Source organism: Bos indicus, chromosome 12, assembly GCF_029378745.1.
Source record: "Bos indicus isolate NIAB-ARS_2022 breed Sahiwal x Tharparkar chromosome 12, NIAB-ARS_B.indTharparkar_mat_pri_1.0, whole genome shotgun sequence".
In the NCBI taxonomy this organism is placed as follows: domain Eukaryota; kingdom Metazoa; phylum Chordata; class Mammalia; order Artiodactyla; family Bovidae; genus Bos; species Bos indicus.
In genome coordinates, this window is record NC_091771.1 from 44096008 (window position 1) to 44111619 (window position 15612).

General features: G+C 36.8%; 1 protein-coding gene across 1 annotated transcript in view; it reads right to left on the bottom strand.

Annotated features, from left to right (window-relative positions):
• The window catches only part of KLHL1 (kelch like family member 1), a 529220-nt gene that overhangs the window by 299961 nt on the left and 213647 nt on the right, over positions 1–15612 (bottom strand). Inside the window, exon 3 of the mRNA XM_019971873.2 lies at positions 1811–1947. Within this exon, the coding sequence (XP_019827432.2) occupies positions 1811–1947 (137 nt within the window). The remainder of the gene's footprint in view (positions 1–1810; positions 1948–15612) is intronic.

The following is a 15612-nucleotide window of genomic DNA, read 5'->3' on the forward strand; positions in this document are numbered from 1 at the left end:
CACTCATATATCTCTATTTTTGTGGAATGGAAAGAGCAGAATTTGAGTGGGCACCTTGCTTCAAGTTGTGAAACTGCCTTCTGTCACAAAGAGGAGACAGTTTACTTTTCTTCTAGGTAAAGCCAACAAGCAATGGCCTGTGCTCTCTTTTACCCCAGAACTTAAAAATACTCCCCTAACCCTTTGTTTCAGCAAAATTAAGACTGAATTCTGATCTCACTCCCCTGTTGCAACAGCCTTGTGCTTACCTGATTAACTTTGTCCACTGCAATATTTGCTTTGACAAAATGTAATTTAAAAGTTACTGAGGCTGGAAAATGTATAAGTCTTTCCATCACATTGCTGCCTTGAGATTCAAGTACCCAGAACATGTGTATTTTTTTTTTCCCCCAAAGAGGTTTATTTTACTGAGTAAGTATAACATTAATAGTAAACTTCTCTTTGTGAGAAGCTAAATTCTCCAAGAGAACAGATTCCTACTACTTCTATAGTGTCTGGTTCTAGTGGCTAATCTTCACAACATAGTGGTTTATTCACTAAATTCTGTGTGACTCTTTTGCAGCACCATGGATTGTAGCCTGCCAGGCTCTTCTGTCCATAGGATTTCCCAGGTAAGAATACTGGAGTGGGTTGCCATTTCCTTCTCTGGGGATTTTTCTGACCCAGAGATCAAGTTTGTATTTGCTGGTGTATTTGCTGGTGAGCCACGAGGAAAGTCTGATCTTCACATTGCCATCTCTCATTTCCCTGTAACCAGAAGTACTGCAAAAACACAGCTCCTTTAATTAGGGCCTTGCTGCTTTGGTAATCAGGCTCTAACTTCTCTTTCTTTCTTCATTTCACACTATGATCAAGAGTTAGGGCAAAACGAACTACCTGTCACTTCTAAAAATATTACACCAATCCATACTATTTGCCTTTGCTTCTATCACAAGATTTTAGTATAATGCATCCCCTTCTCTTACTAACCTTGAAAGTTATTAAAATGCTTTAAACAAATGTGAGTCATAATAATGCTCTAAATAGCAGGTTTATGCCCTCTAATTTCCTCTTAACATTTGGAATTCTATCATATTTATCTCTTGTCTAACTTTTTACCTCCACGTGGACTGTGAGCTTCTGGAGGGCAAAGACATGGTTTATTCATTAGTTTATTCTCCAGAGGCACAGCTAATACTTGTACATTGAGTAGCATTTAACAGTTATTTGCTAAATTAGCAAAATTATTTGTGCTAAATATAATATGGTGCAAAGGCCAACAAAAGAACATAATAGATCAGAAAAAAGAAAAAAAGCTTTAAAAATTAGCCATTTTCACAATTCTAAGTGTCTTCATTTTCCTTTTTAAGCTGTTTGTCAAGTTCACATTAAATTGTCTGTGAAGGTTTTAATACTGAAATAAACATGTTACAAGGATAAAATAATTATTTGAACCCATCATTTCCTAAAAGAAAGAAAATTATAGCTTTTCTTCCTAATGCTCTAAGTTTGGACATAAACAAACTCATATTTAATAATTAATAATCTCTTTTCTGCCTTCCAAACTCATTCCATTGACTATTATTATAAACCAGTTTTTAAAAAATCATTATAAATTATTTGTGGGAGAGAGTAGAACATTTATATATAATTAACATTGGTCATTTCGTTGACAAAGGAAAATGTGGTTTGACTTTTCTCTGTTAGTGTCTCAACTGAAAAAAGAAGACTGATACAAGCTAAGCAGTTTTTCTTTTTTAGCTTTAAAACATATATTAAAATTCTAAAATTCACAAGATATTAACATAAAATTATAATCCATTTACTGTACCTGTATATGCAAACTGGACAAGGTCCCAGAGAGCATTGGGGTCTATGCCTTCCATCTTGATCTCCTCTTGTTTGGCTTCACAAACATCACTTGTAAACATGGCAGCAAAATAGTCAGAGACTGAGCTCAGAACAAGCCTGAAAGAGTCACAGGATCTTATTTAGGCCATGAATGTGTCAAACAAGAATGCAATGAAGGACACTATCTGTCTATCCATCCATCCATCTGCCTATCATCCATCCATTATGTATATATACATATGTATGCATCTATCTATTTATTGCCTTATGAAGTGTACTTTAAAAAACTGATTTAGAAAATTCTGCTCCAACCTTTGGTCACAGAGTATTGTCTTACATTTTCTTCTATATTTTTTTCTTTCAAATTTAAGTCATTCATCCTTTTGGATAGGATTCCAATTTTATTTTTCTCTACATACTTGTCCATGTTCCATGAAACTACTAAAGAATTTCATTTGTCCCAGTGAATTAATGGTGCCAACTATATTTCAAATTCAAGTCCTGAATGTATTGTGATCTGTTGCTGACTTTTTTCCCCCTTATTTTCTTGTCCTTGTGCTAATACAATACATTTTAGAAAAAAGCTATGATTCTAAATAGTCTTTATAAGCAGTGAAACAAATCCTCCCTTTTTATTTTTACTTTCATTTAACTATTAGTGGAGTTGTATTCTTCATATGAAATTTAATCCAGCTCTTCAAATAAATTAAATGGAATTTTAATTAAAATTCATTGAATTTCTGATTTAAATGGGGATAGTTCATATATTTATTATTAAAGTCATCCAATACAAAAGTATAAAATATCTCTCCATGTATTCAGAATATCTTGTCTGCTTTTTATTCAAATTTTTTTTTCTAAAATTATCTTTTGTGTTCTTTTTTGATTCTTACATAATTTAGAGTTTTGTTAGTATTATGAATAATAACTTTAAAAAGTTATTTTTTTGGTGATTTTTGTTGATGTAGGATTCATTAGTTGAAACTTTCATGGATCTATCTCTTATCTGGCATATTTACTGAAGTATTTTTTATTATTTTTTAATTATTATTATTATTTTACTTTATAATATTGTATTTTAATAGTCTTTCTTATTTAACTGCTTTGTCTCCTAGGCAGATGATTAAGTCATCTGCTAAGAATCTTGTTTTGACCACTTCCTATCCATTCTCCATAACTCCTTTCACTATGCCTTTCTTTCAGGTTCATATAGGACCTCAATGTTGTGTTAAACTGTAGCCTTGTTGGGAGAGAAAATTTGGGTTACTTTCTATCTTAAACAAGTCACATCTAGACTCTTTCTGTAGAATGCTTGCTAAATTTTTGTTGTATGAGCTTTACCAAGTAAGGAAAACACATTTAATTTTTAGCTTTGCCAAAAAGATTTATAATATGTAGATGCTAAAATTCATAAAATGTCTTTTTTTCTGAATCAAAATTATCATTAGGATTTTTCTATTTAAAGTCGTGAAAAATGAACCTGCTATTTTCTTTTCTTTTTTTCCCTATTTGACTCTTGAATAAAGATTATACTAGCCTTATAAAATGAATTGGCAGCTTAAAATCTTCTAAATTATGTATAGCAACTTATGAAAGAAAGTAAATAACTTTTCTTTTAAAATGTTCCAGAGCTTACTTGAATAAAATCCTTGTTGGCCTATTTTGGGAAAAAGTGACATATTAGTCCAATTTCAATGATTAAATTAGCTACAACCTTTTTTTATATACTCTTTTTTTCTTCATTAAGGTTTACATTTCTCAAGAATTAGCCCATTTTATCCCCAGTTCCTTGGGGCTTCCCTGATAGCTCAGCTGATAAAGAATCTGCCTGTAATGCAAGAAACCCTAATTCAATTCCTGAGTCGAGAAGATCCCCTGGAGAAGGGATAGGATACCCACTCCAGTATTCTTGAGCTTCCCTGGTGGTTCAGATGGTACAGAATTGTCTTGCAATGTGGGAGACCTGGGTTTGATCCATGGGTTGGGACGATCCCCTGGACAAGGAAATGGCAACCAACTTTTGTATTTTTTCCTGGAGAATCCCATGGGCAGAGGAGCCTGGCAGGCTAGAGTCTATGGAGTCGCAGAGTTGGACACGACTGAGAGACCAAGCATACATCCAGTTTCTAAAATTTTTTTATTGTTAAAAAATTATATTCAGGTTTAATTCTACTGTTCTACTCAATTATATTTGCTTTCAATTTGCTCCATTTAGTCTTTTTGGTTTATGTATTTATTTATTTAGTGTCTTTTATTTTATCTCATTCATTTATATTTTAACTGGCTCTTTTTTCTTGCATGTATATGTGAATTTTTTTTAAGTGGTTGCTTTTAAATAGGGGTCAGAACTTTTTCTACAAATAGTCAGTTATAAAGTAGTTTAGGTATTAAGAATCATGCATACATTCTCTAGGGCTTCCCTGGTGACTCAGTGGTAAAGAATCCACCTGCCAATGCAGGAGACACAGAGTCAGTCTCTGGGTTGGGAAGATACCCTGGAGAAGGAAATGGCAACCCACTCCAGATTTTTGCCTGGAAAATTCCATGAACAGAGGAGCCCAGTGGGCTATAGTCCACAGGATCATACAAGAGTCAAACGGAATTTAGCATCTCAGTTGCCCACAACAACATATACTATCACATTTTCCTTTAAGAAAATTCAATCAATGGAAAATGTGAAAATGAATTTTAGCTCATGGTTCATGCAAAACCTACCTACATGTTGGATGTGGCCTCTGCATTTAAGTTTGCTGACTCTGTCTAGAGATTACACACTAATTTTTAAGTAGTAACAGTCTACTGTCAAGTAAAATTCACTGTTAGGTTGGTGCAAAAGTAATCGTGGTTTTGCATTGTTGAACTTTGCTGTTTGATACTGAAATACATGCTTAAATAACTGTGGTTATGTTAGACATCATTTTAATGTGTATCTCTCACTTTATTTTTCTTTTTTACTAATGACTTATTACTTGTTTTTTTTTATTTTATATTTATTTTAGACTATGGAAATTATGTCAGACAAAAAGCAAATTTCAGAGTTTTTTTTTTTAATTCAAATTCAAAATGGATCATAAAGCAGCAGAGACAACTTGCAACATCAATACTGCATTTAGCCCAGGAACTGCTATTGAACATACACTTCAGTGGTGGTTTAAGAAGTTTTGTGAAGGAGATGAGATCCTTGAAAATGAGAACTGTAGTGGCTGGTCATTGGAAGTTAACAGTGACCAATTGAGAGCCATCATCAAGGCTGATCCTCTTACAACTATATGAGAAGTTCCCAAAGAACTCAACATCGATAATTCTATGGTTACTTGGCATTTGAAGCAAATTGGAAAGGTGAAAAAGCTTGATTCAGTTCAGTTCAGTTGCTCAGTCTTGTCCGACTCTTTGCGACCCCATGAATCGCAGCACACCAGACCTCCCTGTTTATCATCAACTCCCGGAGTTTACCCAAACTCACATCCATCGAGTCAGTGATACCATCCAGCCATCTCATCCTCTGTCTCCTTCTCCTCCTGTCCTTAATCCCTCCCAGCATCAGAGTTTTTTCCAATGAGTCAACTCTTCACATGAGGTGGCCAAAGTACTGGAGTTTCAGCATCAGCATCAGTCCTTCCAATGAACACCCAGGACTGATCTCCTTTAGAATGGACTGGTTGGCTCTCCTTGCAGTCCAAGAGACTCTCAAGAGTCTTCTCCAACACCACAGTTCAAAAGCATCATTTCTTCAGCGCTCAGCTTTCTTCACAGTCCAACTCTCACATCCATACATGACCACTGGAAAAACCATAGCCTTGACTAGATGGACCGTTGTTGGCAAAGTAATGTCTCTGCTTTTGAATATACTATCTAGGTTGGTCATAACTTTCCTTCCAGGGAGTAAGCGCCTTTTAATTTAATGGCTGCAATCACCATCTGCAGTGATTTTTGAGCCCCCCAAAATAGTCTGACACTGTTTCCACTGTTTCCCCATCTATTTCCCATGACACTTTCACTTCAATTGCTGAGCTGGTTGTCATAATATAATTAACTTTTCAACTCACGTCACCCTCTGAAGGTAGGATCCCAAATTTAAAAAAAAAAAAAAATCTTTGCTTCGAAGTGTTGTCTTCTCTTATTCTGTTCAATAACAATGAATAATTTCTTGATTGGATTGTGACACGAGTTGAAAAGTTAATTATATTATGACAACCAGCTCAGCAATTGGACTGAGTGAAAGTGTTTGCTGTTCACCTGAGTCCTACTCTTCGCAACCCCATAGACTAAAGCCTGTCAGGCTCCTCTGTCCATAGAATTCTCCAGGCAAGACCACTGGTATAGGGAGTCATTCCCTTCTCAGGGAGTCTTCCCTACCCAGGGATTGAAGTCAGTTCTCTGCACTACTGGCAGATTCTTTACCATTTGAGCCACTTGGGATTCCCTAGTTACACCAAAAAGAAGCTCCAAAGCACTTCCCAAAGTCAAATTTGCACCAAAAAAAAAAAAAAAAAGTCATGGTCACTGTTTGCTGCTGGTCTGATCCACTACAGCTTTCTTAATCCTAGTGAAACTAATACATCTGAGAAGTATGCTCAGCAAATTGATGAGATGCACTGAAAACTGTAATGCTTACAGTTGGCATGGGTTAACAGAAAGGGCCCGATTCATCTCCTTAACAATGCCTGACCGCATGTCACACAACCAAGCTTTAAAGTTGAAGAAATTGAGCTATGAAGTTTTGCCTCATCAGCCATATTCATCTGACCCCTCTCACCAATCAACTACCATTTCTGCAAGCATCTGGACAACTTTTTGCAGGTAAAATTCTTCCACAACCAGCAGGGGGCAGAAAATACTTTCCAAGAGTTTGTGGAATCCTGAAACATGGATTTTTACCCTACAGGAATAAACAAATTTCTCTTATTGGCAAAAATGCGTTGATTGTAATGGTTCTTATTTTGATTAATAAAGATGTGTTTAAGCCTAGTTATATTGATTTAGCATTCCCCGCATTTCCTTTTGTACCAACCTAATGCTTCATTGCTGGCCAAGCACACCATGTCCGAGGGCACTAAGGCTGTCACCAAGTATACCAGCTCCAAGTAAATATAATATGCCTAGCCGCTGTTAACGGAGAAGGCAATGGCACCCCACTCCAGTACTCTTGCCTGGAAAATCCCATGGACGGAGGGCCTGGTGGGCTGTAGTCCACGGGGTCACTAAGAGTCAGACACGACTGAGCGACTTCACTTTCACAATGCTTCATAAACATTGCAAGAACCTCACAACAGCATAAACTCCTTACTTTCTTCTTGCTCAGTCAAGAATCATTTTAAAGAATATATGAAAGTGAGAGTGAAGCCACTCAGTTGTGTCCGACTCTTTGTGACCCCATGGACTGTACAATTCTTGGAATTCACCAGGCCAGAATACTGGGGTGGGTAGCCTCTCCCTTCTCCAGGGGATCTTTCCAATCCAGGGATCGGACCCAGGTCTCCCGCATTGCAGGTGGGTTCTTTATCAGCTGAGCCACGAGGGAAGCCCAAGAATACTGGAGTGGGTAGCCTGTCCCTTCTCCGGTTAATCTTCCCAACCCCAAAATCAAATTGGGGTCTCCTGCACTGTAGGTGGATTCTTTACTAACTGACCTATCAGGGAAGCCCAAAGAATATATGTGTGAAAGTAAAAATGACTCAATTTTGTTCTAAAGAAGTATAAAGATACTGAAGGGTATCAATACCCTTCAAGTGAAAGAAGCTTCTTTAGTATTTCTTGTAAAGAATGTCTGATGATAATAAATTCTGTCAGTTTTCATTTATATAAAAATATCTTGATTCAGCTGCATTGAGAATATAAAGTTATTTCACTTGATATAGAATTCTAGATTGAGAGAAAAACTTTTTTGAGCTAGAAAACTAATATTCTATTATGATCAAGTCTCTATTGTTTCTAATAGAAATGATTTTTCATTCTTATAATTGTTTCCCTGTTTTACTATGTCCTTTATCTCTAATTGTTTTAGTTTTTCTCAGTTTATTTTAGGAGTTAGATTTAGCCTATTATGGCTTAAGTTATATAGATGTGGTTACTTTTTTAATCTTCTTACCATTTTCTGAGCTTCCTGGAGAGGTGGATGGATCTTTTTCATCAAATTTAGAAAATTATCTGTTAATTGTACCTCATTTTTTCACCCAATTCGTCTTCTAACTCTTTTTTGGACTTTAAATCTATGTATGTTCCAATAATTGAGAGTACCTTACATGTTGTTGAGTGAGCTCAGTTTACACTCAATTTTTCTTTTGCTTTGTGTTTTATTGCAGACGACTTCTAGTGAATCAACATTTTTTTTTCCAAATCTCTGTTAATATCAACTTGCATTATGATATTCATCTTTTTCTCTAGATATTTTCAGAGAAGGCAAGGCGCCCCACTCCAGTACTCTTGCCTGGAAAATCCCATGGACAGAGGTTCCTGGTAGGTTGCAGTCCATGGGGTCGCTAAGAGTCAGATATGACTGAGTGACTTCACTTTCACTTTTCAGTCTCATGTATTGAAATGGCAACCCACTGCAGTGTTCTTGCCTGGAGAATCCCAGGGACGGGGGAGCCTGGTGGGCTGCCATCTATGGGGTCGCACAGAGTCGGACATGACTGAAGTGACTTAGCAGCAGCAGCAGCAGTAAAAACCGAGAAGGCAATGGCACCTCACTCCAAGTACTCTTGCTTGGAAAACCCATGAACGGGGGAGTCTGGTAGGCTGCAGTCCATGGGGTCGCGAAGAGTCAGACACGACTGAGCGACTTCACTTTCACTTTTCACTTTCATGCACTGGAGAAGGAAATGGCAACCCACGCCAGTGTTCTTGCCTGGAGAATCCCAGGGACAGGGGAAGACTGGTGGGCTGCCGTCTATGGGGTCGCACAGAGTCGGACATGACTGAAGCAACTCAGCAGCAGCAGCAGCAGTATAGATATTTTAAATTATCTTTCGTACTTGCTTTAATGGCCTTTTTCCAGGTTGAGTTGACTGATTCTGCTCTTGACTGCAGATTTACATTCTCCAAGCTTTCTCCCATGTGTCCTTAAGTCTCACTTGTAAATTGGACATTGTGGTCAATGCAAACCATTAAAAAAAAGTAGAAGCTAAGAAGAGAATATGATTTTAGTTTTTAGTTATTTTTAATTTTTATTTTTTTGCTATAACTTTTTGATAGCTTTAAAAATATGCAGCTATTTCAATTTTCTGATGATTTATTGTTGTTTTAATGATTGTTAAGATTTTTGTATACTTTAAAATCCTAAGTAGGAATATATTTTAAGATGAATGAGTAACATATTTGACAATATGTTCTGATTCTAAATGAATAGAGAATTGTAAAAAAAAAAATTTTTTTTGAAAACTGAATTGTAGTTAAGATGTGTGTTTTAATCAGTTGTCTGAATTATTCCTGAAACTCTTTTCTGTTTAAAGTGGATTGAAATTAGTGGTATCAGTATAACTTTATGATTTATAGTGCTTATGATTCATAAGTTTATGACTTTTTTCAACTGGAAAAAACCTTCAGTATATACTTCATGAATTTAGGGATGTGATTCATGATTTTAACTATTAATATTAATAGCCTAATTGGTAACATGTTAGAAATATTTAAAGTTATAAGTTTGCTACATATTTAAATGGACAGTTAGTACCTAAACATGTCAACTCTTTATATTCCCATAGGTGACAAAATAATTAAGATACAGATAGCTTTAAATATTTGTTATACATTGATTAGATAAATCAGTGTTAATCAGTTTTATCAAAAGAACTAAATATAACTGAATACCAAAGTAAACTATCATAAACCACAGGTATATGTGTGTGTATATATATATATATATTTATTTTTTTTTTTTTTTCTGGAGCATAAGAAATATACTGACATAAAGTTAGCCGGTTAACCAGTTTAAGTATATAAGGGCTTTATTTGCAACCAGGCAACATCCATATAGAGGAAAATATTACAAAACCTACAGAATTTTATCTTAAATAATGATATGAAATCATCTCCATCAGCTATAAAATACAAAATACTGCTAACTCAGTAAGAGAAGTACAGAAAACTTTATACTGCATTTAGATTTAGTGACACATAAAATTTGAATTAGATGTTAAAAGAGGAACGCAATGCATAACAGAAAGTAATATCTTCATAGGTGAGTATATAGCTTCTATTAATGCAAGAGAAGCAGGAGCAAAAACTGCATAAATAAGTGAATGCCTGCAGTCACACTGGAAAAGTCTCTTATTGAGGTCACTACAAATTTATTTCCTTACAAAGCTATTAAACCTGTCTAAGTCCTACTCCAGGTTATTGTGGAGTTTGACACTGTGGACTTCCCACGCCTTCTCTAAATCCCATTTTAGCTAAGGCAGTGCAGACTTCCTTAGTCTTGTTTTCCTCAAATTATTTGACTTTTCTTACTCTTACTTCTTGACCCTTTCACTGCCTCCAGGTTTTTTCCTTGGGTCTCTAAATTTTGGCCTTAACACTCACTGTTTCAGAACCATGTTTGAGCATGGTCTTAATTATAACATTTATTGTGGTTTTAACCTAGCATCTTATCTAGAATGCCTGTAGAAACTGCTCACTAGATATCCCAGTAGCATTCTTGTATGCCCTCTACTAAACTCAGAGTATTCCCTGGGAGGGCTCTTTTATTTTTACTTCCCTAATTCTACTTGGTGTATTACCAATATATTGAATTTTCACAATATTACGAAGTCATCACTTATGTCCTCTGGCTTTGTTGCCTGTAAAATATGACACAAGACCCATCTTTCCTCTTGAATTGGACTGTATGGTTCTTGTGCCCAGACCCCTTTTATGAGGTACACCTATGTTTCCAGCACCAGTGATATTGACACCTAACTGCTTCCAGTTGTCTTTTCTGTGTAGACCAATTGCACTTGGTCTAACAGAGGTTGCCTCACTCCATGTGCTCAGGCTACTCTTACCTCATCTCCAGAATTCTACAGCCTTCCCAACTCTCAGCCTGTGAGTGGGTCCAACAATGATGACTAATAGAACCAAGGTGTGAAGGCTGTCCCTTTTCCTCAGGGTATGACTAGGAGTTAAAGATGAAATGACGGACCTGCTAAGACCACATCCTGGATTTGCTCCTTCTGCCTATCTTGCTCTTCTTCTGAAAATGCTTTATAAATAAACTGTGCACACCTGAATTCCAGTCTCTACTCTGCATCCAAATATCCTGACTAATGACACTGTTCAAAGCGTTTCTCAATTCATCCATTTTTCAGTGTTTACATAGTCCTCATTTCATGCCTGAATTAAGTATAACAGCTTCCTGGGGCAGTAGTTAGTTTTTGCTCTGCCCATCTTTTGTACATTTTCTAAACCTGTGCCATTTTTCAGACTGTCTTTGTAAATTATGCTAAACAGACTACTGTAGTCATTAAAGCATTACTTCTATAGCCAGACAGCCTGGGTTTGAATATATTTCCACCACCTATGAAATGCATAATTTGGTTGAATTCTTAATTTCTCCATTTTCTATTCTATGAGAGAAAAATTGGAAAAATAATTTTCTTCCTTTTCAGGACAAAGTGGGTTAGTATATGAGGTGCACTTCAAATAGGGTTTGGCAGATAACCAATAGAGTGAGTGTTAACTAGTATTATTGAAAGTGAAAGTGTTAGTTTCTCAGTAATGTCTGACTCTTTTCAACTCCATGTAGCCCACCAGGCTCCTCTGTCTATGGGATTTTCCAGGCAAGAATACTGGAGTGGATGCCATTTCCTTTGCCAGGGTATCTTCCCTACCTAGGGATCAAATCTGAGACTCCCACATTGAAGGTAGGTTTTAACCATCAGAGGCCCCAGGGAAGCTATTATTATTATTATTGACTTGATTAGCTCAGCTGGTAAACAATCCACCTGCAATGCAGGAGACCCCAGTTCGATTCCTGGGTGGGGAAGATCCTCTGATGAAGAGATAGGCTACCCATACCAGTATTCTTGGACTTCCCTGGGGTTCAGTTGGTAAAGAATCCACCTGCAATGTGGGAGTCTGGGTTTGGTCCCTGGGTGGGGAAGATCCTCTGGAGGAGGGTATGCCAACCCACTCCAGTCTTTTTGCCTGGAAAATCCCCAGGGACAGAGAAGCCTTGTGGGCTATAGCCCATGGGGTCTCAAAGAATCAGACACAATTGAGTGACTAAGCACAGCATTGATTTGACTATGTAACTCCCCTATTCAAGAACCTATGTGAACTTTAATTGTACACATAAATCCAATGCAAACCTCTCTACCAGATATCAAGTTTTATCATAATAACATTTGCCTTAATTTTATAGCTTACTTTCTATATTGCTCCATGTTAGCTAAGCTGATACATTGTAATTTTCAAAACTGCAAATTATTTACTTCTCTATTTTCCATACTATTCTATCTAAAATAGCATATTTTTTCTCTTTCATTAGGCTGATCTCAATTTCTCCTAAAAAAACTTTTATAATACTCTCATATAGTACTCATTTCTTTTATTGTCTCTTGTATTTGGAATCAAAGCCATATATTTCAGTTGTAGTTATTTACAAACACAAGTACATTGTCCTATGGGTTACTCTTTCCTCTTCAAGACAGTTGGAAGCTTCACAAGGAAAATGGCATGTTTTATAATTCTTTTGCATCACCAGCAGGGCACAGATCAATGCTATAATATGTTTGATAAACATCTGTTTTAATTAATACAAGGAAAGATGCTTCACTGGTTGCTGTATATTCACAGTAAGAATAAAGAGGATATTTAAATGATATCTAAACAATGGGGGAAAAAACAAGTTTTCAGCTTCTCTTACCTCCCCTAGCTTTTTTGTTGAGATATTGTTGATATGTCCTGTGCTGTGCTTAGTCTCTCAGTCGTGTTCGACTCTTTGTGACCACATGGACTGCAGCCCACCAGGCTTCTCTGTCCATAAGAATTCTCCAGGCAAAAATACTTGACTGGGTTGCCATGCCCTCCTCCAGGAAATCTTCCTTACCCAGGGATCGAATCCAGGTCTCTCCCATTGGGGGCAGATTCTTTAACATCTGAATCACCAGGCAAGCTCAAGAACACTGGAGTGGGTAGCCTATCCCTTCTGCAGAGAATCTTCCCAACCTAGGAGTCAAACAAGATTCTCCTGCATTGTAGGTGATTTCTTTACCGGCTGAGCTACCTATGAAGCCCACTGTTGTTATATAATGTGTGAATGTGATACATATATATACTGTGAAAGGATTACCATAATACTTTTATAACTGTCATATTCTATTGATGAATTGACACTTCTATAACTATATAGTGACCATCTTTGTCTCTTGTTACGATTTTTGGCTTAAAGTCTATTCTGTCTGAAATAACCATAGCTACTGTGATCTTTTTACATTTGTTTGCTTGGAAAAACTTTTTCTATTCATTTACTTTTAGACTATGTGTGTTCTTAAAGCTGAGTCTCTTGTAGACAGAATATAATTGGGTCTTAGTTTTTAAGTCATTCAGGCACTCTATGCCTTTGTATTAAAGAGTTTAATCCAACTATATTTAGAATAATTACTGATAACACCTGAAAAAGATGTCCTGTTCATTATAGGGGATGGGAATTCAAAAGTAAGATGTCAAGTAACACCTGGAGTAACAGGCAAAATTGGCCTTGGAGTACAGAATGAAGCAGAGCAAAGACTAATAGAGTTTTGCCAAGAAAATGCACTGGTCATAGCAAACAGCCTCTTCCAACAACACAAAAGAAGACTCTACACATGGACATCACCAGATGGTCAACAATGAAACCAGATTGATTAAATTCTTTGCAGCCAAAGATAGAGACGCTCTATAGAGTCAGCAAAAACAAGACCGGGAGCTGACAGTGGCTCAGATCATGAACGCCTTATTGCCAAAATCAGACTTAAATTGAAGAAAGTAGGGGAAACCACTAGACCATTCAGGTATGACCTAATCAAATCTCACAGTGGAAGTGAGAAATAGATTTAAGGGCCTAGATCTGATAGATACAGTGCCTGATGAACTATGGAATGAGGTTCTTGACATTGTACAGGAGATAGGGATCAAGATCATCACCATGGAAAAGAAATGCAAAAAAAGCAGAATGGCTCTCTGGGGAGGCCTTACAAATAGCTGTGAAAAGAAGAGAAGCTAAAAGCAAAAGAGAAAAGGAAAGATAAAAGCATCTGAATGCAGAGTTCCAAAGAATAGCAAGGAGAGATAAGAAAGCCTTCCTCAGCAATCAATGCAAAGAAATAGAAGAAAACAACAGAATGGGAAAGACTAGAGATCTCCTCAAGAAAATTAGAGATACCAAGGGAACATTTCATGCAAAGATGGGCTCAATAAAGGACAGAAATTGTATGGACCTAACAGAAGCAGAAGATATTAAGAAGAGGTGGCAATAATACAGAGAAGAACTGTACAAAAAAAGATCTTCACAACCAAGATAATCACAATGGTGTGATCACTCACCTAGAGCCAGATATCCTGGAATGTGAAATCAAGAGGGCCTTAGAAAGCATCACTATAAAATAAAATTAAAAAAAAAAAAAAAGAAAGAAAGCATCACTATGAACAAAGCTAGTGAAGGTGATGGAATTCCAGTTGAGCTATTTCAAATCCTGAAAGATGATGCTGTGAAAGTGCTGCACTCAATATGCCAGCAAATTTGGAAAACTCAGCGGTGGCCACAGGAGTGGAAAAGATCAGTTTTCATTCCAATCCCAAAGAAAGGCAATGCCAAAAAATGCCCAAACTAGCGCACAATGCACTCATCTCACATGCTAGTAAAGTAATGCTCAAAATACTCCAAGCCAGGCTTCAGTAATACATGAACTTCCAGATGTTCAAGCTGGTTTTAGAAAAGGCAGAGGAACCAGAGATCAAATTGCCAACATCCTCTGGATCATGGAAAAAGCAAGAGTGTTCCAGAAAAACATCTATTTCTGCTTTATTGACTATGCCAATGTTTTGACAGTGTGGATCACAATAAACTGTGGAAAATTCTGAAAGAGATGGGAATACCAGACCACCTGATCTGCCTATTGAGAAACCTATATGCAGTTTGGGAAGCAACAGTTAGAACTGGGCATGGAACAACAGACTGGTTCCAAATAGGAAAAGGAGTTTGTCAAGGTTGTATATTGTCACCCTGCTTATTTAACTTATATGCAGAGTACATCATGAGAAACACTGGGCTGGAAGAAGCACAAGCTGGAATCAAGATTGCTGGGAGAAATATCAATAACTTCAGATATGCAGATGACACCACCCTTATGGCAGAAAGTGAAGAGGAACTAAAAAGCCTATTGATGAAAGTGAGAGGAGAGTGAAAAAGTTGGCTGAAAGCTCAACATTTGGAATACTAAGATCATGGCATCTGGTCCCATCACTTCATGGGAAATAGATGGGTGAACAGTGGAAACAGTGTCAGACTTTATTTTTGGGGGCTTGAAAATCACTGCATATGGTGATTGCAGGCATTAAATTAAATTTAATTAAAAAAAAAAAGATGCTTACTTCTGGGAAGGAAAGTTATGACCAACCTAGATTGCATATTGAAAAGCAGAGACATTACTTTGCCAACAGTCCATCTAGTCAAGGCTGTGGTTTTTCCAGTGGTCATGTATGGATATGAGAGTTGGACTGTAAAGAAAGCTGAGTGTCGAAGAATTGATGCTTTTGAACTGTGGTGTTGGAGAAGACTCTTGAGAGTCCCTTGGACTGCAAGGAGATCCAACCAGTCCATTCTAA